This window comes from Hyla sarda, chromosome 7, assembly GCF_029499605.1.
Source record: "Hyla sarda isolate aHylSar1 chromosome 7, aHylSar1.hap1, whole genome shotgun sequence".
Classification (NCBI taxonomy): domain Eukaryota; kingdom Metazoa; phylum Chordata; class Amphibia; order Anura; family Hylidae; genus Hyla; species Hyla sarda.
In genome coordinates, this window is record NC_079195.1 from 43,362,248 (window position 1) to 43,388,861 (window position 26,614).

Sequence of the window (26,614 nt, forward strand, 5' to 3'; positions counted from 1 at the left end):
GTACCTGAAAGGGTTAAAGATTTACCAGAGAAGCGTGCGAAAATGTCCCGCGCTGGTCTGTGACCTGACCCTGGGCGTGGACTCCAAGTACACGTTGCAATGCCGAAGTGGAACTGTAATCTTTTGCTTGTGTTTGCCGGAGGACAGGAAGTCAGAGCTGCACCGATGACGTCCTTCCGGCTGGCGGCCAACTTGTGGGAGCCCCATATAAAAGATGCCACGCGGCCAGACCTCTACAGTCTGAAGATGGCAGCGAGGTGTACAGACATGGCGGAGCCCAGCGCTACACGTGAAGAGAGTCCTAAGATGGTGCCGACTCAGAGAAAAGTTGCCGTGGCCACAGTGCAACTTTTTCAAGATCTTGCTGACCGCTTGCAGCAGTTGTCCCTTGGGGCCGAGGAGGCCTACAACCTACCCCCGCTACCGGAGGATGACGAGTGGCCAGCTACCCCAGAAGGGGCATCACCCGGTACATCGGAGACGGCATTACCGGTGAGACTATCCCCTCACCACGGGACATGGGGGTCCTGGGCCGAGATCCCATCGGAAGACTCGGATGCGAGTACCCCTGTGGAATCCAATTTCTCTTCCTCATCCAGCCCAGAGAGAGAGAGGTCCCCCTATCCCCAGTCACCCTGCCTAGTGCACGCTCGCGCTCATCCCCTCTCCCGAAATGGGTGTTCGGCGACGAGCATGTGGAACCATGTTCTTCCCCAGCCAGGGAAGTCCCATCCACCAGTCCCCACAGCTCAGAAAGAAAGGGCCCGCAGGGAGTCTGAAATTAACAGCATAATTGAGCAGCTGAAGGCTCAGCACTGAGAGTGATATGGGCCAAAATGCCTCTCCTATGAAGATAGAGTGAAGCACCAGAGTGATACCAAGAGGTTGGAGGCCCTATACATAAGAATGTTGAATTACCCACGAGAGGGTGAGGCACCCCTTGAGCACCGACGCGCCACCGTGGTGAAATTTGATAAGGCCAGGGATTTTGGTGCCCTCCTAGATTTGCAGACATGGGGGGACCATCCTGATGAACAGAAGGGCCGTTCAATGGGACTATCTGCCCAAAAGTTACCACTCCCTGGAGCAAGGGGAGATCGTATACACCCCCATGCAGAGTCTGCAGGGTGAATGGGCTGCAGCAGTCACCAGACCCAAGAACCCGACGCAGATCCCCTTCACCTATTTTCCGTCGAATTACTCGGAACATGGAATCCGGCCGATGAGGCTACCCAACACAGCCGATGAAGAAGAAGGATTCAGGGCACCTGTCATGCACCCCAAAGTATTTGCCGAAGTCCTATCTTTCTGCAGCAGCTCTAGTCGAGGATGTGCCCAGGCCTACTCCCCTGAGGAGGTGAGGCCTAAACAGCGGGCACCAACAGAACCACCAACTCCATGCCCGAAGGTGTGGCCTAACCAACTGGCACCAACCACAGATGTGCCTAGGCCTACTCCATGCCCAGAGGTGTGGCCTAACCAACAGGCACCGACAGAAGTGCCACGGCCTACTAAACTCAAGGTGGTGAGGCCGAATCAACCAGCACCAAAGGGAGTACCAGTGGCCTCAGCAGCTGCTGCTATCAATTTTGTAGTGAGTATTAACCCTTCTGTTTCACAATCAAAGCTCACTAATGTCTCATGGGACACTGCTATTCATACCCTGAGAGAGTCCCAACCTCGTGCTCCTCCCTACATGTCCCAGAGCAGGAAGCACGCTGGCCGGCAAGGTTTGGAGTCAAGAAGATACCCCGTTTAAAGTCATAAATTTCTTTTGTTTGCTTACCATTAATTCTGTGGTACCCAGTACCTTTGTTTTTCTACAGTCTGTTCTGTTCCGGGTGCAACCTGTTAAGAAGAAGTGCCTGGCAGGACTATGCCATGAAGTTACCTGTTCAGTAAGGTAACCACCTAAGCTAGTGCCCTGCCCCAGGCCGAGAGACTCCTTGTCCTAGGAGATTCTTGTAAGCCTACACCTGGCTTTGGTAGCAGCCGTGTTCTAATAAGGACTCCTAATGTAGGTGGACTGCTGATCCTTACGTGTCTGTTTATTGTAAATAACATCATAGTAATATATTTTTGTGTGCAAAATGTGCACCCATACAGCAGGTGAATGTACCTGAATGTTTTTGGTGTTTTGCCAATAAAATGTCTGTTATTATAAAATGTCAAACCAATGTCCATGGTTATTGTACAGAAGTCTCAATTCCTGTACACAAAATACTTATTTTCTTTCAGGTATTATAGTGTTACTTAAAGGTGCCCTCCCAGCTCCTCTGGGAGTAACAAATAGTGTCACCCCTCACTAAAACCTACAGGAAATATTCCCATCAGATACCAAGACTGACTCTATTCAATACAATGTACACATAGTACATTATACAAAACTCATTAGTGTACATTCAGAATCCAGTACACATAACTTAGAAATATATATCTCACACACAACAACACATTACTTAGGAACTGTAACATGCTATATCTCAGTACTATACCACTGTTTATGCACTAATGTGTTCTTTTGTTCAGGATGCTCTTCCTGGCCAGAAGGTGCTCCTGTGGCTCAATAAAAAAAGGTAACAGTATGTCATTCAGAGAGTTCTAAGGGTAAGTGTGTAATACCTATAGACCCTAGTAACCAAGGCATTGGGCAGAAAGCCTCAGGCAACCCAATCCGCAACCAGTGTATAAATCTAGAAAATAAATATGTGGTATAATAAATATTTGGTCTAATATTTGCTATTTGTCAAAGGAAAAAAATATAGTGAGATATGTTAAAGTGTGTAGAAGCATTACTGTCATTTTACATACTTTCAGTTGAGTATTTGTCAGTCAAGAAAAAAAAAATCAAATGTCAGTCAGATGTTAATTGTTATAAAATTTCTTGCATAGTCAATAGGTGCATGATAAAGTAAAGTAGAATGGGAGATACCAAAAAGGATGTCAAGATAAATCCATACCATCCTGTTCATGATCCAATTCCTAACAATTCTGTTTATATGTTAATGTTAGAGCTTGTATGGACATTTCACTATGCACAAAGACTCTATACCGTTATTCATCTACAGCCTGAATATGGACATTTGTATTAATGCTCAGGACTGCATCCGGCCCTATGGCCATTCCGTTCCTCTATCCTAGGGGACGTATGTCGAGAATGACTTATGTCAAGTAAGGGGGTTTGTGGTGTCCCGATACAGGACCTGGTCCTGTCCCTTGTCTAAGGTCCCCGCAGCTAGAGTCCCTTCATGTCAATAGGGCTCTCCTGTAGGGCTTTCCCCTAGTCGCCTCTTATAAATGTGTTAGTTAATGTATATATATAATTTAATGTATATGACATGTGTCTCGGGAACCGCCCAGTTTAGAAGAGGTTTGCTATGGGGGTTTGCTTCTAAACTGGGTGGTTCCCGAGACACGTGTCATCAGAGAGCACTTAGACAGAAAAGAACAACCTTAACTTCAGAAGCTCATAAGTACTGAAAGGATTAAGATTTTTTAGTAGAAGTAATTTACAAATTACAAATTTCTGGAGCTAGTTGATATATAAACATTTTTTTTTGCTGGATAACCTCTTTAATGTTGAGTAGTATGACATAAATTACCGTTTTAAACAGCTTGTCGTCAGGGGTAGCAGTATAACTCGCCATGCGCCGATAACCTCTGTTCCGATAGTCTTTGACTTTATCGAATGGATAGTTTGCTACAACGGCGCCACCATGTAGGTTTGCCGACAGGACAAAATTGTAATTTTCCATCCAAAGGATCATGGCCAGCGTCTCTGGTTCAACCTGGCATGAAAAAAAAGATATTTCAGTTAATAAAAATAACCCGGAAGTCTGTCTGCTTTATAAATTCATAATACACAATAGATAGGTGATACGGTATATGTTATATGCTATACTTATTTTTTGGAAATTTTCAAAGAGGGTGGTGAGTGGCACTAAAATACATTTGATGTCGCTTATCTCTAGAGAAACATAAGATCAAATATGTAAAAATCAAGTAATGTCTGATACTAGACTTTATTTTTATCCCCAAAATTGTAAAGTGCTGCAGAATCTGTTGGCATGTATAAATAAATATTCTTCTTGTTATTATTATTATTAATAATAATAATTATTATTATTATTAGTGGGACAAAACAACTGGTATTGGCGGAAAGCGTGGCCAAAAAATGTGATGCCGACTCCGAGCACCAAAAAAATTTGCCCAAATTTTCTCTGAACATTGTTAACGTCCCCCTATGACATGCATGCACGTTGTGGGTCATTAACAGATTAAGAGATAAGATTACAAATCCCTATAGAATCTATAGACTTTCCAATCTGAATCTCTATATAGCTATATGGAAACTACAACTCCCTGCATGCACTGACAGTCAAAGACTGGCAGAACATGCTGGGAGTTGTAGTTTGGCATCAACTGGAGAGTGTAAATTAAAAGTAGAGTGCACTTGGCTTAGAGACTAAGGGTCCCTTTAAAGGGGTACTACCGTGCTGACAACTTATCCCCTATCTAAAGGGGATAAGTTGCCTGATCACGTGGGGTCCCGCCGCTGGGGACCCCGCGATCTCGCACGCAGCACCCCACTCTCATCAGGCCCCAGAGCAAACATCACTCAAGGTCTGATGACTGCCAATCACGGCGTGACGTCATGGCTCCGCCCCCATGTGACGTCACGCTCCGCCCCTCAATGTAAGTCTATTGCAGGGGGCGCCCCTGCCATAGACTTGCATTGAGGGGCGGAGCGTGACGTCACATGGGGGCGGAGCTGTGACGTCACGATCACCGGCCCCGTCATCAGACCCGGAGCGGATGTTTGCTCCGGGCCTGATGACAGCGGGGTGCTGCATGCAAGATCGCGGGGGTCCCCAGCGGCGGGACGCCACGCGATCAGGCAACTTATCCCCTATCCTTTAGATAGGGGATAAGTTGTCAGCACGGTAGTACCCCTTTAAACATTAGATCTAGAGATGGGCAAATTTTTCAAAAATTCAATTCGGCTAATTTGCCAAATTTTCTGAAAAAATTTGGTTCGATCTGTGGTGAGGGTGTGATGAGGGCAGATGTTATTACCCTAGGGGCAGATGGTATTCGTGACGCCAGGGAGGGGTTAACCTCTGCACCACACGAGGTATGGCCGCTGGATCCTGGGCTAGGCGCAGGGCAAATATTGACTCTGATGCTAAGTTACGGAACAACTGCAGCTTTACTGAGGCAGACAGATGGAATAGTCTTTACAGCTCAGTTAGGCCCAAGGAAGGGACCAGTGACTTTAGAGACTTGCAGGCTCACTGGGCCTTGTAGTGGACTTGGACAGAATGCTGCAGACCCACGCTGAATTATAACAGACTTGACTAGGACTGACTAGACTTCACCCCTTGTGTAGCTTACCAGGCTTTGACGTTCACCTGTGGGGCACTTGGTGATGGAAGCGTGGCTACATGACTAGGCCTTAGGTCTCCTCAAGACACCAGACACTCTCAGGTCTTGACTTCACTGCACTCAGCACAGAACTCCACTAGCTAGCTCCTCCCAGGGTTTATATGGGGGAGACTTTGGAGGGGTCCTATAGGTCACCCACAAGTCATCTGGTCACTGACACCTTCCCTAGTTTCAAGACATGGTAACAACATTTAAAGGCATATAACATTATAAGACAATGCAATCAATAACATAAGGAATAATTAACCATTTGAGTTATGTACAATAAGGGTGGACTCAGGGGACACTGCAATAGAGTCCACCACACAGGACAACAAGGGTACAGGAGTGCAACTCCTGTACTGGGCCACCACAGATCTGAATATATTCGCAGCAAATCGCTATTAAAAGAGGGCTATTTCCGTGCTACAGAGAGCCTCAATCGGGGTGTAGAACACTTTGCCTTGCTGTAACACGCATAGGGAGTGTGCTGGGGTAGTGAAATGATACTGTTATTCAGTATAACATGCAGATTACAGGCGTCGCTATTAGAATCACTGTACAATGACAGAGTCTGGATGTGACAGCAGGGTCGGCAGACCATGAAACAACTTCTAAACTCTCCCTGCCTGCCTGCAGTGATGCGTTCTTGGGGTCAATTGATTTCCCCTGTGCTGATCTGTATTGTCAGTAATGCTGATTAGTGACCACACAGTGTCCGCTCTCTGTCTAGCCAGAATGAATGTGGGCTTGAGGTGAATGGATTCGCCGCTGTAAAGATCTGTATTGTCAGTAACGGTGATTAGTGCACACACACAGTCTCTGCACCGGGAAATGCCCGTCTTCGGCAATGGTTGCCAAATATATAGGGCTGTGACATCACAGGGCCGCCTTCCTAGACTTCCTTGCCATTTTAGCCCCCCAAATGTAGTGAATGAAGCAATTCCTTACCACAAAGTGGCCGGAGTTGTAGTTTTGCAACAGCAGGAGGTCCACAGTTTGAAGACCACTGCATTAGATTATTGTTAACAGTATTTAGGTGTAATCAGCCAAGCATTTGATGTGTATGGTGGCTTCCCAATTCTCCCCTGATGGCAGATGCTGGGGGAGAAACATGTTGGGCATGTTGGATTTAATATTATCCTATCCTTTTGTTATTATTAGAGACAAGCCGCTGCCAGTGGTGTCTGGCTGGCTTCTTCTTTCTCCCCCTATTCTGAACACGTGCACGCTCTTCCGAGCTGAGCATGCATGTATATTGGGGAAAAATAGGTAAAGACTAAGCGTTTGACTGATAGAATGTTTTAAGCTTCATCCCTCTTTTTTTTTTCATGGTAAATATAAACAACATCCAGCTGCCAAATCCCTCTCATTAAACTGTATAGATAATGACTGGCGAATTGGCAAGCATCATGTAAATGGACGGATTTATTAGGAAAGAAGGCAGATAACAAGAGAAACTTCACAGAGCTGGCAGACAACACATAAATGAATCATGTATCACGTGGTGGTGATGGATAATATTCTTATATCAATACCCCTATCTTATTTTTTGGTATGTATGGAGATAACAGGAAGAAAATGCTAAATATATGACTAAAACAAAGCATTCTCAAATGAATGGAAAAGGGGTTATATGAGTCCATTATCATTTTTTGCAGCTCAGTCTCATTTACAGTACTTAAGATGCAATACCACACATTGCCACAGACTAAGTTGGCGCTGGTTATAAGAGAAAAAAAATGGACCCTATATTGAAATATAATTCAGTCTTTTTTAAATGGGCACTGTCGCCAAACTTTTTTTTGATATGTTGTAGTACTTATGTACTACAACATATCTCTAATATAAATCTATTACATTTTCTTTCATTAAAATTGTTTATTTTAATGTTGAAAACCGGCCACTAGGGGTCTCCCTCCTAGTGGTCGGCTAGTGACGTCACGCATGAATTCGGACCGATGCCGGCCGGGCATAGGTCCTAATTCATTTAGCCTGCGCTCACTCCCTGCCAGTCAATCAGACAGGGGGGGGGAGCGGGCATTGGCTCCCTGGCTTCACACGCCGGCCCAGCCTCCCGGCATCTACACGCCACCGCTGCTGCTCTGCACTCGGGTATGGCTGGGGGGGGGGGAGCGTGGTTCGGGCACAACTTTTGATTTCAATGGGGGGGGGGAATGGGGGGTAGCGGGGTAGCGCTGCGGCATGGGGCAACTATTGATTTCAACAGGGAGGGGAGCGGTGTTCGGGGTAGCGCCGAGGCATGCGGCAACTATTAATTTCAACAGGGGGGGGTTGCGGGGTTCGGGGTAGCGCCGCACCGCTAACAAAGTTATTGTTTTCAACACAGGGTGCCTCCAGTTGTTTCACCCCTACAACGTAGATGTCAGGGCAAGCTGGTAGTTGCAGTGGTGAAACAGCTGGAGGCACCCTGCATAGTGAACTAAGGGCAGAAGTGTCGGCCCCAGCAGGCATCAGTGACGCTGTGCCTGTTGGGGAAGTCTGCCTGGTAGTGAGCACACTACCAGGCAGACAAAAAAGCATTTTTAATATAGAAGAAAAAAAATGCAAAGGCAGGGAGGGGGTTAGGGATAGATGGGCAATAGGCAAGGACAGAAAAAAAAATGGATGGTGGGAGCTACCCTTTATAGCGCAACTGTCATGAAATTTTTGTGTAATAACCTGTACACAGCCTTTGTACTGTGTGCAGGTGTTGTGTACAGCAATTATTTTACCTCATCTTTGCAGGCTTTCGTGACGCTAAAAAGTGCTTTTAATCAAAGCCACTGATGGTTGGATAGGCGTGGTGCGAGGTATGCGATGCCCCGCCGGCGCAACGCCGACTTTGTATCTCCGTGCTGGGACCGCTGTGTGATTGACACACAGGTCCCAGTGCATGCGCCCTTCAACTAATGTAACGTGCGCGATGCTGCGTTTCATCAAGCAAGGACGACGGTGGCGGGAGCGAGCGCTCGCTGGAAGAATTCAACCTCAATACAGCCCCACTGGTTTGGTTGCTGGACTAGTCAGTCCCAGACGGGATATAGGTGGACAGCAGTGCCGGATTCACCTTTGTCAGGCTTTGCATTTCTCAGGACTCCAACCCTTATGATATTGTTTGCTGTTTCAGCCTGCTGACTGAGTTACACCTAGTCCTAAAGCAAAGTAACAAGTTGTCTTCAGTGCCAGTGCTGAAACCTCAACTGGACAGGAAGTGAATGAAAAGCCCCACTACCAAATCTGCCTTTCATTCCTTAAAAATCCAGGCCTGAAGATGGACTTTACCAAAGCCCTCAGCAGCTATGGTCTTCTAGGGATTCCTCAGATATCACCCAGCCTTTCCTGATTGAGGAAACATGGACCTACCTGTTCCTTCCAGTTGTCAGGGAGTTTTAAGTGGTCAGTCGGCCCTCCGTGCTTCTCATTGTAGTTCAAAACGATATTAAGATCAGGGAAGTTCCGATTCAGATCTACATCATTGTAGTTATTTCTTCCAGTCAGATATCCATTGGCATCTGGGCCCTGTAAAGGTAACATTGTTTAATAGATGGTGTATCATTAGGTTTTATTTTATTTTATTTGGAGGAGTCATGGGTTTTTATTTTTATGAACCATTTCTTCTGATATCTGATATCTCAACATCTGCTGATTCCACTGTTCACAAGACATTAAAAGAACAGGAAGAGATCAGGAAGCAGTAACATGAAGAGATGACAGATGCTTCTATATCTGCAGATTGGGAGAGAAAACACCTCGTAACCCTTGTCATCAAAAAATAAGAAGCCTTAAAGGGGTACTCTGGCACTAAGACATCTTATCCCCTATCCAAAGGATAGGGGATAAGATGCCTGATCGCTGCTGGGGACCCCCGTGATCTTGCACGCAGCACCCCGGAGCATTGTGACGTCACAGCCCCGCCCACGTGTGACATCACGCTCCGCCCCCTCAATGCAAGCCTATGGGAGGGGGTGTGACAGCTGTCTTAGATGTCTTAGCACCGGAGTACCCCTTTAAGACCAATTTACTGACAGTATACATCCACAATAATATTACCTATTAACATCAGCATGGGAAGTGTGACCCCTTTTAAGCCTTTGTTTTCCCCCAAAACATACCATGTGATTTTAGCAATTGTATACACACACACACATTGATGTCACATTTTGTCACCAAGGATGGAATGGCTACTGTTTATCACTCTACACTCTTCTATGATCCAATTGCCAATGCCCGACCTTAGCAACCCCATGGACTAGCCCTACGGTACATAGGCCTATGGGCTGTAGATGGGGCATTTTGGAACCATTGACCTTAGTACTTACTAAATAACAGTGTTAGGCATCTTTCACACCACCGTTGTCGCACGGTAGTGTGACGGCCATCGGGGCTGCTGGGGAGAATAGCGGGAGAAAAAATATAGCTTGCGTCATCTTTTCATCCGGCTACACCAGCTGAAAAACAGCGGCGCCCGACAGACAAATTGACTATAATGGGACCCGCTGTTGCCCATTGCACCCTGTCAAAACGACGACCGTCAAACTAAAAGAAACAAAAAGAGAGGTTAACAGCCGTTCTCGACTGGGCGCCACAGATGTGTGAAAAAAGCCTTAGGCTACATTAACACATCATTCTTTAGAGTGTATTTTGAAGCATAGAATGGCCATTTCTATTATATTTTATTGCCATAAAAAGGGTCTCTTGTTTTTATTTTTATTTTTTTTTTTATTTATTAGCTTTTTAGAGTATTTATATTTATTAGCTTTTTAGAGTATTTATATACATGTTTCTTGTTTTATGTTCCTGGAGTTTTTTTTTTTGTGTATTTATTTTATTTTTTTCGTGCAGGTACTGTTCTCAGATCTGTTTTCACATTAGGTACCCTTTTTATGGCTGTAATAATTATTAACTACACTTGACCAATCAAATCGTGTGTGTGGGGGGGGGGGGGGGGACTGACATAATATGGATTGATTTTTGAGGCATAAAACATATTCAAAAAACGGCCATGTTTTTAGCTGATCATGGTTAAAAAAAAAACTGACAATTTATCTTTTGCAGTAATATTTATTTGTGTGTGTGAACGCAGGGCAGGCTCCACCTATAGGCAAAATAGGTAGCCACCTAGAGCACCCTCTTGATAGGGGCGCCTTCTGCCCTCTGCAAGAGAATTGTGGTGGCCCAGTACGGGTGTTATGTAGCAAGAGACTCGGCACTAGCAGGACTAAGGCTAAGGATTCAGTAATCAGGAGCTATGGTGGAGCGCGTGTGTAACCCCGTGTAGGTGCCGGTGCAGGAGGTGCAAAGTCCATATGTAGAGCAGTAAATATGGATTCAAGAAAAAGACTGCACTCACCAACGGCAACGGAGCTTTATTGCAGCATTGCAGGTAACAAAAGCAGATGGAGGGAGGGAGGCGGGGGACGTACACCAGGACAAGCTGTTTCACACCGTAAACGGTGCTTCTTCAAGCTGGTACGGGAGTTGTTGCCCGTACCCTTGCTGCCCTGTCTGGCAGCCTCCCTTCAGTGTCCCCTGGGCCCCTTGCAGCACTAACCTCTTTCCTGTTGCAACAATGTATCAGTGCAGGTAAAATGTTACTATCTTATAGGACAGTGTTTTTCAACCGTTGTGCCTCCAGCTGTTGCAAAACGAATGTCTGGCCATGCTGGTAGTTGTAGTTTAGCTACATTTGGAGGCACAATGTTTGGGAAAAAGTGCCCTAAGGGCATGTACACGCACAATTGAATTTTTGTTTTTCATGGAAATGCTTCAAACCATCTGTAAACCTCATAAAAAATGTATATTACAAAAAGCTCTAAAAAGCAACAATAACAAAAAAAAAAAAAGACTTGAAAAGTTGAAGCTCATTTTGCCTGGAAAAAATTTATATTTTTGAGCATCAAAATAAAGAATATGAACATTGCCTGAAGGTGACTTAAAGGGGTACTCCGGTGGGAAACAATTTCTTTAAAATCACCTGGTGCCAGACAGTTAAACAGATTCGTAAATTACTTCTATTAAAACATCTTAATCCTTCCAGTACTTATCAGCTGCTCTATGCTACAGAGGAAGTTGTTTTCTTTTTGAGTTTTCTTTTTGAATGTCCACGATGCTCTCTGCTGACACCTCTGCCCATGTAAGGAACTGTCCAGAGCAGGAACCATTCCCCATAGCAAACCTCTTCTGCTCTGGACAGTTCCTGACATAGACAGAGGTGTCAGCAGAGAGCACTGTGGTCAGACTGAAAAGAAATTAAAAAAGAAAATAACTTTCTGTGGAGCATACAGCAGCTGATAAGTACTGGAGGGATTAAGATTTTGAAATAAAAGTAATTTACAAATCTGTTTAACTTTCTGGCACCAGTTGATTTAAAAAATATATATATTTTCACCAGAGTACCCCTAAAATTCAGCATGAACAGGTGGGTACACATTATGAAGCATTCTGGATTATCAGATAATCATAGAAAATAATCAAAAAGTTATAAAATAACTCTAAATAAAGTGTTAACAAATTCTTTTACAGTCTTTCTGCTGAAATGTCCCCATTATATAACAATTTCGTATTGCAGGAGAGGTTTCCAGACATTCTGGATTATCTACTGCTGGATTAAAGGAATTTCTCTGCACTTCTCTTTATGGTAAAATCCCGAGCAGGATTCATATCTGTCAAAATCCTAAACAAGTAAAAAAATAAAATATTTCATCCCATAGAAAGCAATAAAACAGAATCGAGGCGTCTGGTAGCAGAGAAATACATTAGTGCTTCTTCAGCCAATGGAATTTCCACCCGAAGCCCTAATATGTTCCTCATGCTGGGCGCATTAACACACAATTATACCATATATGGAGAGAGAGACGCCGCATTTCGAGCTGTTTTGCAGCTATTCATAAACATGGAACGGTTTTCTTTCTGTGCTAAAATCTTGGATTTGCTGTTTGGTTTTTTTTTTAGAATGGAAACTTTTTTTTTTTTTTTAAACAATATTCTCAGTAAAATCTGGAGCGTCTAAAAGGAGAATAAGACAAGTGCCTGGGATATGGACTGGAGGAGGATTAAAGGAAGAATCAGGAAATTACTGATACATTGTATTAAAGCAGCACATGGCACAGAGAAGTGTTTCCCAGCCAGTGTGCCTCCAGCTGTTGCAAAACTACAACTCCCAGCATGCCCGGACAGCCTTCGGCGACTGATAAAGGAGTAGTACACTGGTGACTGACATAGGAGTAGCAGTACAATGAGGGGACTGATATAGGGGTAGTAGTACACTGGTGACTGACATAGAAGGAGTAGTACAGTAAGGTCACTGATATAGAAGTACCACTTCACTGGTGATGGACAAAGAAGTAGTAGTACAGGGGTGTGACTGATATAGAAATAGTAGAGTGACTTGACTGACATAGGAATAGTGGTACAGTGAGGTGACTGGCATAGGAATATTAGTATAGGGAGGTGGCTGACATAGGAGTAGTAGTACAGTGAGGTGATTGACACAGAGGTGATTGACATAGGAGTAGTAGTACAGTGAGGTGACTGACATAGGAGTAGTAGTACAGTGAGGTGATTGACATAGGAGTAGTAGTACAGTGAGGTGATTGATATAGGAGTAGTAGTACAGTGAGGTGACTGACATAGGAGTAGTAGTACAGTGAGGTGATTGACATAGGAGTAGTAGTACAGTGAGGTGATTGATATAGGAGTAGTAGTACAGTGAGGTGACTGACATAGGAGTAGTAGTACAGTGAGGTGACTGACATAGGAGTAGTGGTACAGTAAGGGGATTGACATAGGAGTAGTAGTACAGTGAGGTGATTGACACAGAGGTGATTGACATAGGAGTAGTGGTACAGTGAGGTGACTGACATAGGAGTAGTAGTACAGTGAGGTGACTGACATAGGAGTAGTAGTACAGTGAGGTGATTGATATAGGAGTAGTAGTACAGTGAGGTGATTGATATAGGAGTAGTAGTACAGTGAGGTGATTGATATAGGAGTAGTGGTACAGTGAGGTGATTGATATAGGAGTAGTAGTACAGTGAGGTGATTGATATAGGAGTAGTAGTACAGTGAGGTGATTGATATAGGAGTAGTAATACAGTGAGGTGATTGATATAGGAGTAGTAGTACAGTGAGGTGATTGATATAGGAGTAGTAGTACAGTGAGGAGATTGATATAGGAGTAGTAGTACAGTGAGGTGATTGATATAGGAGTAGTAGTACAGTGAGGTGATTGATATAGGAGTAGTAGAGTGAGGTGACTGACATAGGAGTAGTAGTACAGTGAGGTGATTGATATAGGAGTAGTAGTAGAGTGAGGTGATTGATATAGGAGTAGTAGTACAGTGAGGTGATTGATATAGGAGTAGTAGTACAGTGAGGTGATTGATATAGGAGTAGTAGTACAGTGAGGTGATTGATATAGGAGTAGTAGTACAGTGAGGTGACTGACATAGGAGTAGTAGTACAGTGAGGTGATTGATATAGGAGTAGTAGTACAGTGAGGTGATTGATATAGGAGTAGTAGTACAGTGAGGTGATTGATATAGGAGTAGTAGTACAGTGAGGTGATTGATATAGGAGTAGTAGTAGAGTGAGGTGATTGATATAGGAGTAGTAGTACAGTGAGTTGATTGATATAGGAGTAGTAGTACAGTGATGTGATTGATAAAGGAGTAGTAGTACAGTGAGGTGATTGACATAGGAGTAGTAGTACAGTGATGTGATTGATATAGGAGTAGTAGTACAGTGAGGTGATTGATATAGGAGTAGTAGTAGAGTGAGGTGATTGATATAGGATTAGTATTACAGTGATGTGATTGATATAGGAGTAGTAGTAGAGTGAGGTGATTGATATAGGAGTAGTAGTACAGTGAGGTGATTGATATAGGAGTAGTAGTACAGTGAGGTGACTGATAAAGGAGTAGTAATACAGGGAGGTGACTGACATAGGAATAGTAGTACACTGATGACTGACACAAAAGCAGTAGTACTATGGAGGTGACTGATAGCAGTAGTAGTACACTGGTGACTGACATAGGAGTAGTACAGTAAGGGGACTGATAGGAGTAGTACACTTGTGACTAGCATTGGAGTAGTGGTACAGTGAGGGGACTGATAGGAGTAGTAGTGCAGTGAGGTGGCTGATACAGGAGTAGTAGTTCAGTAAGGTGATTGATAGTTGTAGTACTCTGGTGACTGACAGAAGAGAAGTGGTACAGTGAGGTGACTGATAGGAGTAGTAGTACAGTGAGGTGACTGATAGGAGTAGTAGTTCAGTAAAGTGATTGATAGTAACAGTACACTAGTGACTGACATAGGAGTAGCAGTGCAGTGAGGTGACTGATAGGAGTAGTAGTACAGTGAGTTGACTGATAGTAGTAGTACAGTGAGGTGACTGATAGGAGTAGTAGTACAGTGAGGTGACTGATAGGAGTAGTAGTACAGTAAGGTGACTGACATAGGAGTAGCAGTGCAGTGAGGTGACTGACATAGGAGTAGCAGTGCAGTGAGGTGACTGACATAGGAGTAGTAGTACAGTGATGTGACTGACATAGGAGTAGCAGTGCAGTGAGGTGACTGATAGGAGTAGTAGTACAGTAAAGTGATTGATAGTAGCAGTACACTAGTGACTGACATAGGAGTAGCAGTGCAGTGAGGTGACTGATAGGAGTAGTAGTTCAGTAAAGTGATTGATAGTAGCAGTACACTAGTGACTGACATAGGAGTAGCAGTGCAGTGAGGTGACTGATAGGAGTAGCAGTGCAGTGAGGTGACTGACATCGGAAAGCAGTGATAGTAAACTATATAAAGCACAAAATACCTTAGTCCCACACAGTTCTCATACACTTGGGGAGATTTATCAAAACCTGTGCAGAGGAAAGGATGACCAGTTCCCCATAGCAACCAATCAGATCGCTTCTTTCAGTTTTCAGAGGCCCATTTAAAAATGGCAGAAGTGACCTGATTGGGCAACTGGTCAACTTTTCCTCTGCACAAGTTTTGATAAATCTCCCCAACTGACTTTACCTCTCAGCTCTGCTTCCCCACAGATTGCCGGCGCAAAGTGTTGCAGTTGCCCATAGCAACCAAATTCCTGCTTTCATTTTTCAGAAGCCTTTTTTAAAAATGAAAGTTGAAATCTGAGTGGTTGCTATGTGTGGTGTCCCAGTACAGGATGTCGTCCTGTGGGCTAGTTTGCCTCAGGCATCCCTGCTGTCACTGTTCTGGACCCACTACTCCATATTGTATTTTGTTATATTGAACTGTGTTATGTTGTGATAAATTATGTTACTGTCTTTTTAAGGAAATGCTGCAGAGTTAACCAGTTGACCGTGAGGCCCCCTTGGGAGCCCCCAACATTGTCCCCATATAGTGTAGGGGGGGAGGGAGAGGCTGTTCAGTCAGTGAGGATCTGCAGTTCAGTGCAGACCAGTTCAGAGTACAGTGTGGAAAAGTGTGGGGAGAAGTGTGAGGAGGCCAAAGGAGAAGAAAACTGCAGCCATGCCGATCTCAGAAGAACCTCATCGCTCAGGGGAAGTTCATGCCTGGCGGTAAGAACAAAGCTCCAGGGGAAAAAAGTCTTAAGTCAGTCAGTAGAAATGGGGAGATTTATCAATATGTGTCTGTGTGAAGCCAATTCACAGCCTGTTTGTTTTTTTTGTTTTTTTTGCTGTGTTTTTTGGCTTATGTGCGCCAAATTTATCAAAATGATAAATTTTGCACAAATGAAAAACCGCCTTAGAACTTGCTGTAGGATGTCATTTTTCTAAGGCAGAGGTGGTATGAATCTGAGTTTTTTTTTTAACGTGTGCACAATATTTTTGCGCCTTTTTAAAAACAGACGTAGTTAATAAATCTCGTCCACTGCATAGTCAAGAATGAACCACGGCATTTCACAGTCAATTTTACCAAAGTTGTCTATTTTAAAATTGCACAAAATGTTTGCACAAAAACTTTAATTGCGCCAAATTTCAGATAATAAAATGTCAGGAAGGAAATGATAAATCTCCCCTAAAGTCTCTAAATTCAGCTGTGGGCTGAAATTGATCTAAAATCGGCAGTCTCAGCTACTTCAAGTCCCAGCAAAGCGACAGGCTTCCCGGGTTCATTCTGCACTTCCCTCTGCACAAGTCTGTACTGTGAGGATTTTAACAACATTCCTGCTTCAGTAAAGATAGTTATCTGTAACTATTACCGCACTTGGCCCAGGAGAAGCTATCTCATGCTCGGAACATGTAGGTTAATGTTTCCCTGGCGTCAAAAACTGTACATTTCACCCACATTCCACCTGTAGCACCACACTATGGACGACTGCTTCCCTGCACAAGGTATGCAAAATTTTCCCCAGTAATGCCCAGTGCTAATAGGTGGCACTATGGGGAATGTTTTCTTTCCTCTGGAGGAGCACTGTTGAGCATAGCTTTTCTCAAAAAGCATTGCAATAAACTCTTCCTACTAACTCAGAACCTACTAAGAGACCCTCAAAGCCCAGTAAGGGCCCGTTCACACAATGGAATTTCTGCGCGAAATTTTGCTCAGAAACCCTGCTTGGAAATTCCGCTGCATGAAAAAAAAACATTGGTGTGAATGGTTTTCTGTTGCCCCATTCACACTACGGAATTTCAATGTTCCGAACCCACCGGATGAATGAACATGCGCCATGCAGACTGCATTGCTGTCAATGGTGACAACACCTGCTGCAGAAGGAATCTGTGCCCGGATAATTTCTAGGCAGAGATTCTGTAGTGCAAATGGACCTTAACACTGTGGAATCTCTGGACGGAATTTCTGCCGGAGATCAAGCCGGCGGCTCTAGGACCGCATGCACTGCATTGCCGTCCCCATAGATGTCAATGCATTTCTGAGCAGATCTCCCAAAAGATCCAACCAGAAATGCATTGCCATCTATGGGGACGGCAATGCAGTCCGCGCGGTCCTAGTGCCGCCGGCTCGATCTCCAGCAGAAATTCTGCCCAGAGATTCCATAATGTGAGCCGAGCCTAAGGGTCTATTCACACGGCAGAATTTCCGCTTGCAGAATTCTACCTCAAATTAAAGCCCATAGACTTCTATGGGATTCCGCACTCCCATTAACACTTCTGAATGGAAATGAATTCACACTTCGGAAATTCAGGTGCAAGCCAAATCTTCCTACTAACTCAGTACCTACTAAGAGACCCTCAAAGCCCAGTAAGGGCCCGTTCACACAATGGAATTTCTGCACGAAATTTTGCTCAGAAACCCTGCTTGGAAATTCCGCTGCATGAAAAAAAAAACATTGGTGTGAATGGGTTTTCTGTTGACCCATTCACACTACGGAATTTCAATGTTCCGGACCCACCGGATGAATGAACATGTGCCACGCAGACTGCATTGCTGTCAATGGTGAAAGCACCTGCTGCAGAAGGAATCTGTGCCCGGAATATTTCTAGGCAGAAATTCGGCAAGGTTCACACTGTGGAATCTCTGGACAGAATTTCTGCTGGAGATCAAGCCGGCGGCACTAGGACCGCGCGGACCGCATTGCCGTCCCCATATATGTCAATGCATTTCTGAGCAGATCTCCCAAAAGATCCACCCAGAAATGCATTGCCATCTATGGGGACGGCAATGCTGTCCGCGCAGAAATTCTGCCCAGAGATTCCGTAGTGTGAACCCAGCCTAAGGGCCTAGTCACACGGCAGAATTTCCGCTTGCGGAATTCCGCCTCAAATTAAAGCCCATAGACTTCTATGGGATTCCGCACTCCCATTCACACTTCTGAATGGAAATTCATTCACACCGGAAATTCAGAAGTGTGAATGGGAGTGCGGAATCCTATAGAAGTCTATGAGCTTTAATTTGAGGCGGAATTCCGCAAGCGGAAATTATGTTCTGTGAATAGACCAGTGTTTCCCAACCAGGGTGGCTCCAGCTGTTGCAAAACTACAACTCCCAGCATGCCCGGACAGCCAAAGGCTGTCCGGGCATGCTGGGAGTTGTAGTTTTGCAACAGCTGGAGGTACCCTGGTTGGGAATCACTGGAATAGACCCTAACCTGATCCTATGGAAAATAGGATATTCTCCTGATTCTTCCTGATGTTGCATGTAGTGATCTTGTTCTTCTAAGGCTAGGTTCAAACTGCAGAATTTCTGCTGGAGATCGAGCCGGCGGTGCTAGGACCGAGCAGACTGCATTGCTGCCCCCATAGACTGCAATGCATTTCTGGGTGGATCTTTTGGGAGATCTGCTCAGAAATGCATTCCCATCTATGGGAACGACAATGTAGTCCCCGCGGTCCTAGTGCCGCCGGCTTGATCTCTGGCAGAATTTCTGCCCAGAGATTCCACAGTGTGAACCTAACCTAATGCTTGGATGGCTCTTGGTCTAGTTTTTTGGTTCCCTATAATAGTGCCAACAAAGGTGTGTCTAAGGCTACGTTCACACTGCTGGCTGTCTTTTGCATTTTGCTGGGCGTAATTTTGCTTCGGCAAAATTACGGCCGGCAAAATGCAAAAAAAAATTCATAAAAAGAGGGAGTTTGACAGCCAAATTTGCCGTAGTATACCGGCGGTGCGAAAGGGGCCTAAGGCCCAGATTTTTTTACATTTTTTTTATTTTTTATGTGGCTCACACTGGAAACAGCATTGTAGAACATTTGCATTGCCCATGGGGGCACTACCTTCTTAAATCTCCAATGGGGGTAAAGGAACAAAGAAAGACATATTCCTTTACATTCCTGCCCAACACCTGGAGGACACTTTGATTCTGATTGATGAGAACTTGTGCTGACGCATTTTACACCAAGTGACAGATCTTTACTTCCGCTGCTCCTTTGAAGAGCTTTACAAGTAGAATTATTTCACGTTTCACAATACCCATCAAGATTAAAGCAAGAGGGACATTCTGCTGTGGATGAGAGGTTGAAAGCACCAAACCTTACCTGGTCGGCTGCTACTTCATATCCATCTGGATTCATAGAAGGCATGATATGTATCCTGGTGTTTTGGATTAAGCTGATGATCCTCTGGTTGCCATTGCGATACTCCTCACATAGAAACTCAGCCAGCTGGATGAGCAGCTCCCGTCCCAGGATCTCATTGCCGTGCATGTTTGCGACATACTTAAATTCCGGCTCCACTATGGAGAAAATGGAAGATATTTTAGTTGAGATATTTAAAGGGGTACTCCGGTGGCAAACTTTTTTTATTTTTATTTTATCAACTGGTGCCAGAAAGTTAAACAGATTTGTAAATTACTTCTATCAAAAAAATCTTATACTTATTAGCTGCTAAATACTACAGAGGAAATTCTTTTCTTTTTGGAACACATAGCTCTCTGCTGACATCAGGACCACAGTGCTCTCTGCTGACATCTCTGTCCATTTTAGGAACTGTTGAGAGCAGCACTTGTTTGCAATGGGGATTTTCTCCTACTCTGGACAGTTCTTAAAATGGACAGAGATGTCAGCAGAGAGCACTGTGCTCATGATGTCAGCAGAGAGCTCTGTGTTCCAAAAAGAAAACCATCTCCTCTGTAGTATTCAGCAGCTAATAAATACTGGAAGGATTAAGATTTTTTTAATAGAAGTAATTTACAAATCTACGAAGAAAGCAGGTAGATGCCAGCGATTATGAAACTTCACCTTTATTGGAACCACATAAAATCATCGACATGGAGAGACTTCAATAAGACAAACATTTAAAATTCCAGGAATCAGCGCCAAGCATGACGCGTTTCAGGTCATGTGACCTTTCATCAGATGCATGGTGGGAAGCAGAGAGGTGGGGGAATATATCCCTATATCTCTAATTTACAAATCTGTTTAACTTTCTGGCACCAGTTGATTAAAAAAAAAAAAAAGGTTTCCATGGGAGTACCCCTTTAAAATGGACTGGAAGGTACATTGTAGAGTTAATATATCCTAATATTCTTTCTCTGTGCCAGTGTTTTCCTAGCCAGTGTGCCTCCAGCTGTTGCAAAACTACAACTCGCAGCATGTACTGATCACCGAAGGTATGTAGTTATGTAGTTACCCAGATGTTGCAAAACTGCAAATCCCAGCATGCCCAAACAGCAAACAGCTGTCTCGGCATGCTGGGATTTGCAGTTTTGCAACATCTGGAGGGCTACAGTTTAGAGACCACTGCACAATGATCTCTAAACTGTGGCCCTCCAGATATTGCAAAACTACAAATCCCAGCATGCCCAGACAGCAAACTTCTGGACAGTTCTTAAAATGGACAGATATGTTAGAAGAGAGCACTGTGCTCGTGATGTCAACAGAGAGCTCTGTGTTCCAAAAAGAAATTAATTTCCTCTGTAGTATTCAGCAGCTAATAAGTACTAGAAGGATTTAGATTTTTTTAATAGAAGTAATTTACAAATCTGTTTAACTTTCTGGCACCAGTTGATTTAAAAAAAAAAAAAAAAAAGGTTTCCATGGGAGTACCCCTTTAAAATGGACTGGAAGGTACATTGTAGAGTTAATATATCCTAATATTCTTTCTCTGTGCCAGTGTTTTCCTAGCCAGTGTGCCTCCAGCTGTTGCAAAACTACAACTCGCAGCATGTACTGATCACCGAAGGTATGTAGTTATGTAGTTACCCAGATGTTGCAAAACTGCAAATCCCAGCATGCCCAAACAGCAAACAGCTGTCTCGGCATGCTGGGATTTGCAGTTTTGCAACATCTGGAGGGCTACAGTTTAGAGACCACTGCACAATGATCTCTAAACTGTGGCCCTCCAGATGTTGCAAAACTACAAATCCCAGCATGCCCAGACAGCAAACTTCTGGACAGTTCTTAAAATGGACAGATATGTTAGAAGAGAGCACTGTGCTCGTGATGTCAACAGAGAGCTCTGTGTTCCAAAAAGAAATTAATTTCCTCTGTAGTATTCAGCAGCTAATAAGTACTAGAAGGATTTAGATTTTTTTAATAGAAGTAATTTACAAATCTGTTTAACTTTCTGGCACCAGTTGATTTAAAAAAAAAAAAAAAAAAAGGTTTTCCACCGGAGTACCCCTTTAATATATTCATTGTCCCTCACCATGATGTGTTATAGCTAACCAAATGCCACACTAGGGTAAGCGCATTAAGGTAGAAGCTGTGATTTTAAAGGAGTATTCCAGTGAAAAACTATTTTTGTCATATGAACTGGCTCCAGAAAGTTAAACAGATTTATAAATTACTTCTATTGTCTGTCCAGAGTAGGAGCAAATCCCCATAGCAAACCCGTTCTGTTCTGCACAGTTCCTGAGACAGACAAAGATGTCAGCAGAGAGCAATGTTGTCAGACAGAAAAGAACAACTCAACTTCAGCAGTTGATAAGTACTGGAAGGATTAAGATTTTTTTTATAGAAGTAATTTACAAATCTGTTTAACTTACTGGAGCCAGTTGATATGAAAAAAATATTTTTTTCACTGGAATACCCCTTTTAAGCTTGGGACTAGGATTTGGTTTCCTAGGTATTGGACACTCATAATCATGACATATATGTATACCATCTGCAATAAAGTTGAGTTGCTTTGTAAATACATTACATTAACTATCTTCTGCTGATCCTGAAATCTGTAGTGTACTCCAGTGCTGCATTCACAATTCTGCTAGTTGCTATTGCAAACAGTTAACAAACTTGCTGTCAGACATATGTCTTAGGCCCCTTTACATATGTTTGTTGTCCAGAAGTGTTTCCCTATAGGGCTGTAGAAAAAGCATAGGAGGGAAACTGATGATAGAACTGATCCCATGCATTGGAATTGGACAGTTCACATTCATCCGGCATCTCATTTTGGATGGTTAAACACACCGGACGGGGAACGCACCTTGTTGCATTCTGGCGTTCAGAAATAATGGATGTCGGATGCTGAACAACAAATGACAACTGATGTACATTGCCATCAGTTGGGGCATCAGTTGCCAGGGGCGGACATACGCTGAACCAGCTGCACAGGGGCCCTGCGTGTGGGGGCAGCGGGCCGACCTGGGTCTGACAAGGGACGTCATGCAACTGACGTCCTTCCGCAGACCCGCGCAGTGACGTCACTCGTCAGACCCCGCCGCCAGAGAGGAGAAGCGCTGCGCAGGACATGTAAGTGTGCCTATGTGTGTGTGTGTGTGTGTGTCTGTGTGTTGGGGGGGGGCTATGCTATCGAATGTGGGGAATCTACGCCACCTAATGTGGGCAAACTGCTACCTAATGTGGGGAATCTATGCTACCTATTGTGGGGAAACTATACTACCTAATGTGGGGACAATGCTATCTAATGCGGGGAATCTATGCTACCTAATGTGGGGAAACTGCTACCTAATGTGGGGAATCTATGCTACCTATTGTGGGGAATATATGCTACCTAATGTGGGGAATCTATGCTACCTAATGTGGGGAATCTATGCTACGTAATGTGGGGAAACTGTTACCTAATGTGGGGAATTTATGCTACCTAATGTGGGGAAACTATGCTACCTAATGTGGGGGCCTGAATAAGCTGTGACATATGGGGGGGGGGGCAGGCACATTCTTTGCACAGGGGCCCTCTGCTGACGGTGTCCGCCCCTGTCAATTGCGTTATGTTTAAAGGGGGTTATCCACCTGCGATCCCCCCCCCCCCTTCCCTTCCCCAAACAAAGGCACTGTGTCAACACCCACACGAACAGTGGCCGACATGCCCCCTCTATGTATCTCTATGGGCGAGCAGAAGATATAGCGTTCGGGTATCTCCGGGTCTCCCATAGAGATACATGGGGGGGACATAATGGCCGATGCTTCATGCGGGGGTCGACACGCTCCGTTCCTGGAGAGGGACAGGGCACCGTGCAGAAGATTGCGCGAGTTCCCAGCGGTTGGACCCCCTGCAATCAGACACTTATTCCTACATGGAGGGGGCATTACAGCCGCTGACTAACCTTTGGTTAGGGGATAAATGTTCCTGCACCAGAGTACTCCTTTAACTACTGTCAGTGCTTCCCAACCAGTGTGCCTCCAGCTGTTAAAAAAAACTACAACTCCCAGCATGCATGGACGGCCTTTTGCTGTCCGGTAATGCCAGGAGTTGTAGTTTTCGCAAACAACTGGAGGCACCCTGGTTGGGAAATACTGGTCTTGAAAGGCTGTCTAGGCATGCTGGGAGTTGTAGTTCTGCAACAGCTGGAGGAACCCTGGTTGAAAAACACTGCTCTAGAAATTTACACGTGCTGTCACCTCCTAAGTCATTCTCCATCTGTATGTGGTGGCCGCCATTTGTATATGTATATATATATATACAGTACAGACCAAAAGTTTGGACACACCTTCTCATTCAAAGAGTTTTCTTTATTTTTATGACTATGCAAATTGTAGATTCACACTGAAGGCATCAAAACTATGAAGTAACACATGTGGAATTATAGACATAACAAAAAAGTGTGAAACAACTGAAAATATGTCATATTCTAGGTGGAAAGTGTCTCCAAGTGCAGTCACAAAAACCATCAAGAGCTACAAAGAAACTGTCTCACATGCGGAGCGCCCCAGGAAAGGAAGACCAAGAGTAACCTCTGCTGCGGAGGATAAGTTCATCCGAGTCACCAGCCTCAGAAATCGCAGGTTAACAGCAGCTCAGATAAGAGGCCAGGTCAATGCCACACAGAGTTCTAGCATCAGACACATCTCTAGAACAACTGTTAAGAGGAGACTATGTGAATCAGGCCTTCATGGTAGAATATCTGCTAGGAAACCACTGCTAAGGACAGGCAACAAGCAGAAGAGACTTGTTTGGGCTAAAGAACACAAGGAATGGACATTACACCAGTATAAATCTGTGCTTTGGTCTGATGAGTACAAATTTGAGATCTTTGGTTCCAAGCACCGTGTCTTTGTGCGACGCAGAAAAGGTGAACGGATGGACTCTACATGCCTGGTTCCCACCGTGGAAGGAGGAGGAGGAGGTGTGATGGTGTGTGTGGGGGGGGGGGGGGGGGTGCTTTGCTGGCGACACTGTTGGGGATTTATTCTAAATTGAAGGCATACTGAACCAGCATGGCTACCACAGCATCTTGCAGCGGTATGCTATTCCATCCGGTTTGCGTTTAGTTGGACCATAATTTATTTTACAACAGGACAATGACCCCAAACACACCTCCAGGCTGTGTAAGGGCTATTTGACCAAGAAGGAGAGTGATGGGGTGCTGCGCCAGATGACCTGGCCTCCACAGTCACCAGACCTGAACTCAATGAAGGCAAAAGGGCCAACAAGTGCTAAGCATCTCTGGGAACTCCTTGAAGACTGTTGGAAGACCATTTCAGGTGACTACCTCTTGAAGCTCATCAAGAGAATGCCAAGAGTGTGCAAAGCAGTAATCAAAGCAAAAGGTGGATAGAACCTAGAATATGACATATTTTCACACTTTTTTGTTATGTCTATAATTCCACATGTGTAAATTCAAGGTTTTGATGCCTTCAGTGTGAATCTACAATTTTCATAGTCATGAAAGTAAAGAAAACTCTTTGAATGAGAAGGTGTGTCCAAACTTTTGGTCTGTACTGTGTGTATATATATATATATATATATATATATATATATTTTTTTTTTTTTTTTTAAATGTGTATGTACAGTGTTTTTAGTACAGCAGTGGTGTAAACATCCACAATCTCCCATTCTCCCCAATCTCCCCTATCTCTAATTGCTCCTATAAATACTTTTTGTTATGTGTGAACTGTGTGCTGAACAGTAGCCATGGCCGATCCACATGACTCAAAGACAATAAAACAGCTGAAGAGATAAGCCTCACCTCTGGGCAATCCTGGAGACAATGGTGCCAATTAAATGGGGCAATTGTTCATGGAGGAATGCAAACAATTCCCCCTACACAAAACAGCCATCAATGTAGAGCGACAACACATCCAGCCTTCTGTGTACCCATCCTGATAACATTAATATAAAACCTATAGGTCCAATGGTAGGTGACAAGGACCATGGTGACTTCTGCTGTCACTCTATATGACCATGGTCTGTACGGAGCCGGCACAGGACGGTGATTTCCCCACTGCTGCTTTCTTCTTCATCAGTCATCTGTCCTGCTGGGAAATTCATTGATTCCCTAAAGAGCCATAGCTGGAACCTAACCTTAAAGGGGTTATCCAGGAAAAAACTTTTATATATATATATATATATATATATATATCAACTGGTTCCAGAAAACTAAACAGATTTGTAAATTTCTTCTATTAAAAAATCTTAATCCTTTCAGTACTTCAGCTGCTGCTGAAGTTGAGTTTTTCTATATTGTCTAAGTGCTCTCTGATGACACCTGTCTCAGGAACTGTCCAGAGTAGAAGCAAGTCCCCATAGCAAACCTCTTCTACTCTGTGCAGTTCCCGAGACAAGCAGAGATGTCAGCAGAGAGCACTGTTGCCAGACAGAAAACAACAACTCAACTTCAGCAGCTGATAATTATTGGAAGGATTAAGAATTTTTAAAAGAAGTAATTTACAAATCTGTTTAACTTTCTGGAGCCAGTTGATATAAAAAAAAGTTTTTTCCTGGAAATCAACTTTAAGTTGTATTTAAGATGGGAAAAGTTCTAAGTGGTGGAGGGTCAGAGTAGGAGTTGTCATAAGGTAGGTAAGGGTAGATAGATAGATAGATAGATAGATAGATAGATGGATAGATACATAGACAGGTAGAATGATAGATAGAAGATAGATAGATATGAGATAGATAGATAGAGATAGATAGATAGAGATAGATAGATAGATACATAGACAGGTAGAATGATAGATAGAAGATAAACACGCATACATATATAATACAGTGATCCCTCAACTTACAATATTTCCAACATACAATGTTCTTTTCTGGACCATTGTAATCTGAAACCAGACTCCAAATACAATACTACAGACAGTCCAGATCTGTTATACATGTCAATGGCTGGAAGAACCGACCAATTAGAATTGGCATCTCACTGGTAAAACCCCTGTATTACTGAAGCATATGCACTGATTGGTGTCTTGTAGCGCCCCCTACAGTACAGGGAGGTATTACATGTTCTGTACTGCTCTTTACCTGGGCCAGGGTTAGCTGTTCCTCTGGACACCAGGTGGGGGGCAGCTCCATTACTTTTTTAGGACACTGTGTACTGTACAGGACCCTGAAGAAGCTTATGTCCTCTACATAGACAGTGATTACAGCTCCAGCAGATCTTTCTTACTTTTATATGGAAGGA

The 26,614-nt window shown here is 43.9% G+C and overlaps 1 protein-coding gene across 5 annotated transcripts in view; it reads right to left on the bottom strand.

The window, feature by feature from the left end:
• CPN1 (carboxypeptidase N subunit 1) overlaps nucleotides 1-26,614 on the bottom strand; it is a 96,253-nt gene that overhangs the window by 47,068 nt on the left and 22,571 nt on the right. For all 5 annotated transcript variants that reach the window (XR_008846253.1, XM_056530072.1, XM_056530071.1 and 2 more), the window contains 3 exons: nucleotides 19,347-19,543; nucleotides 8,791-8,946; nucleotides 3,603-3,788 (listed from right to left, as the gene is read on the bottom strand). Coding sequence is in view for 4 of the 5 variants with exons in the window: in XM_056530072.1 (XP_056386047.1) it covers nucleotides 3,603-3,788; nucleotides 8,791-8,946; nucleotides 19,347-19,543 (539 nt within the window). In the remaining variant the exon portion in view is untranslated. The remainder of the gene's footprint in view (nucleotides 1-3,602; nucleotides 3,789-8,790; nucleotides 8,947-19,346; nucleotides 19,544-26,614) is intronic.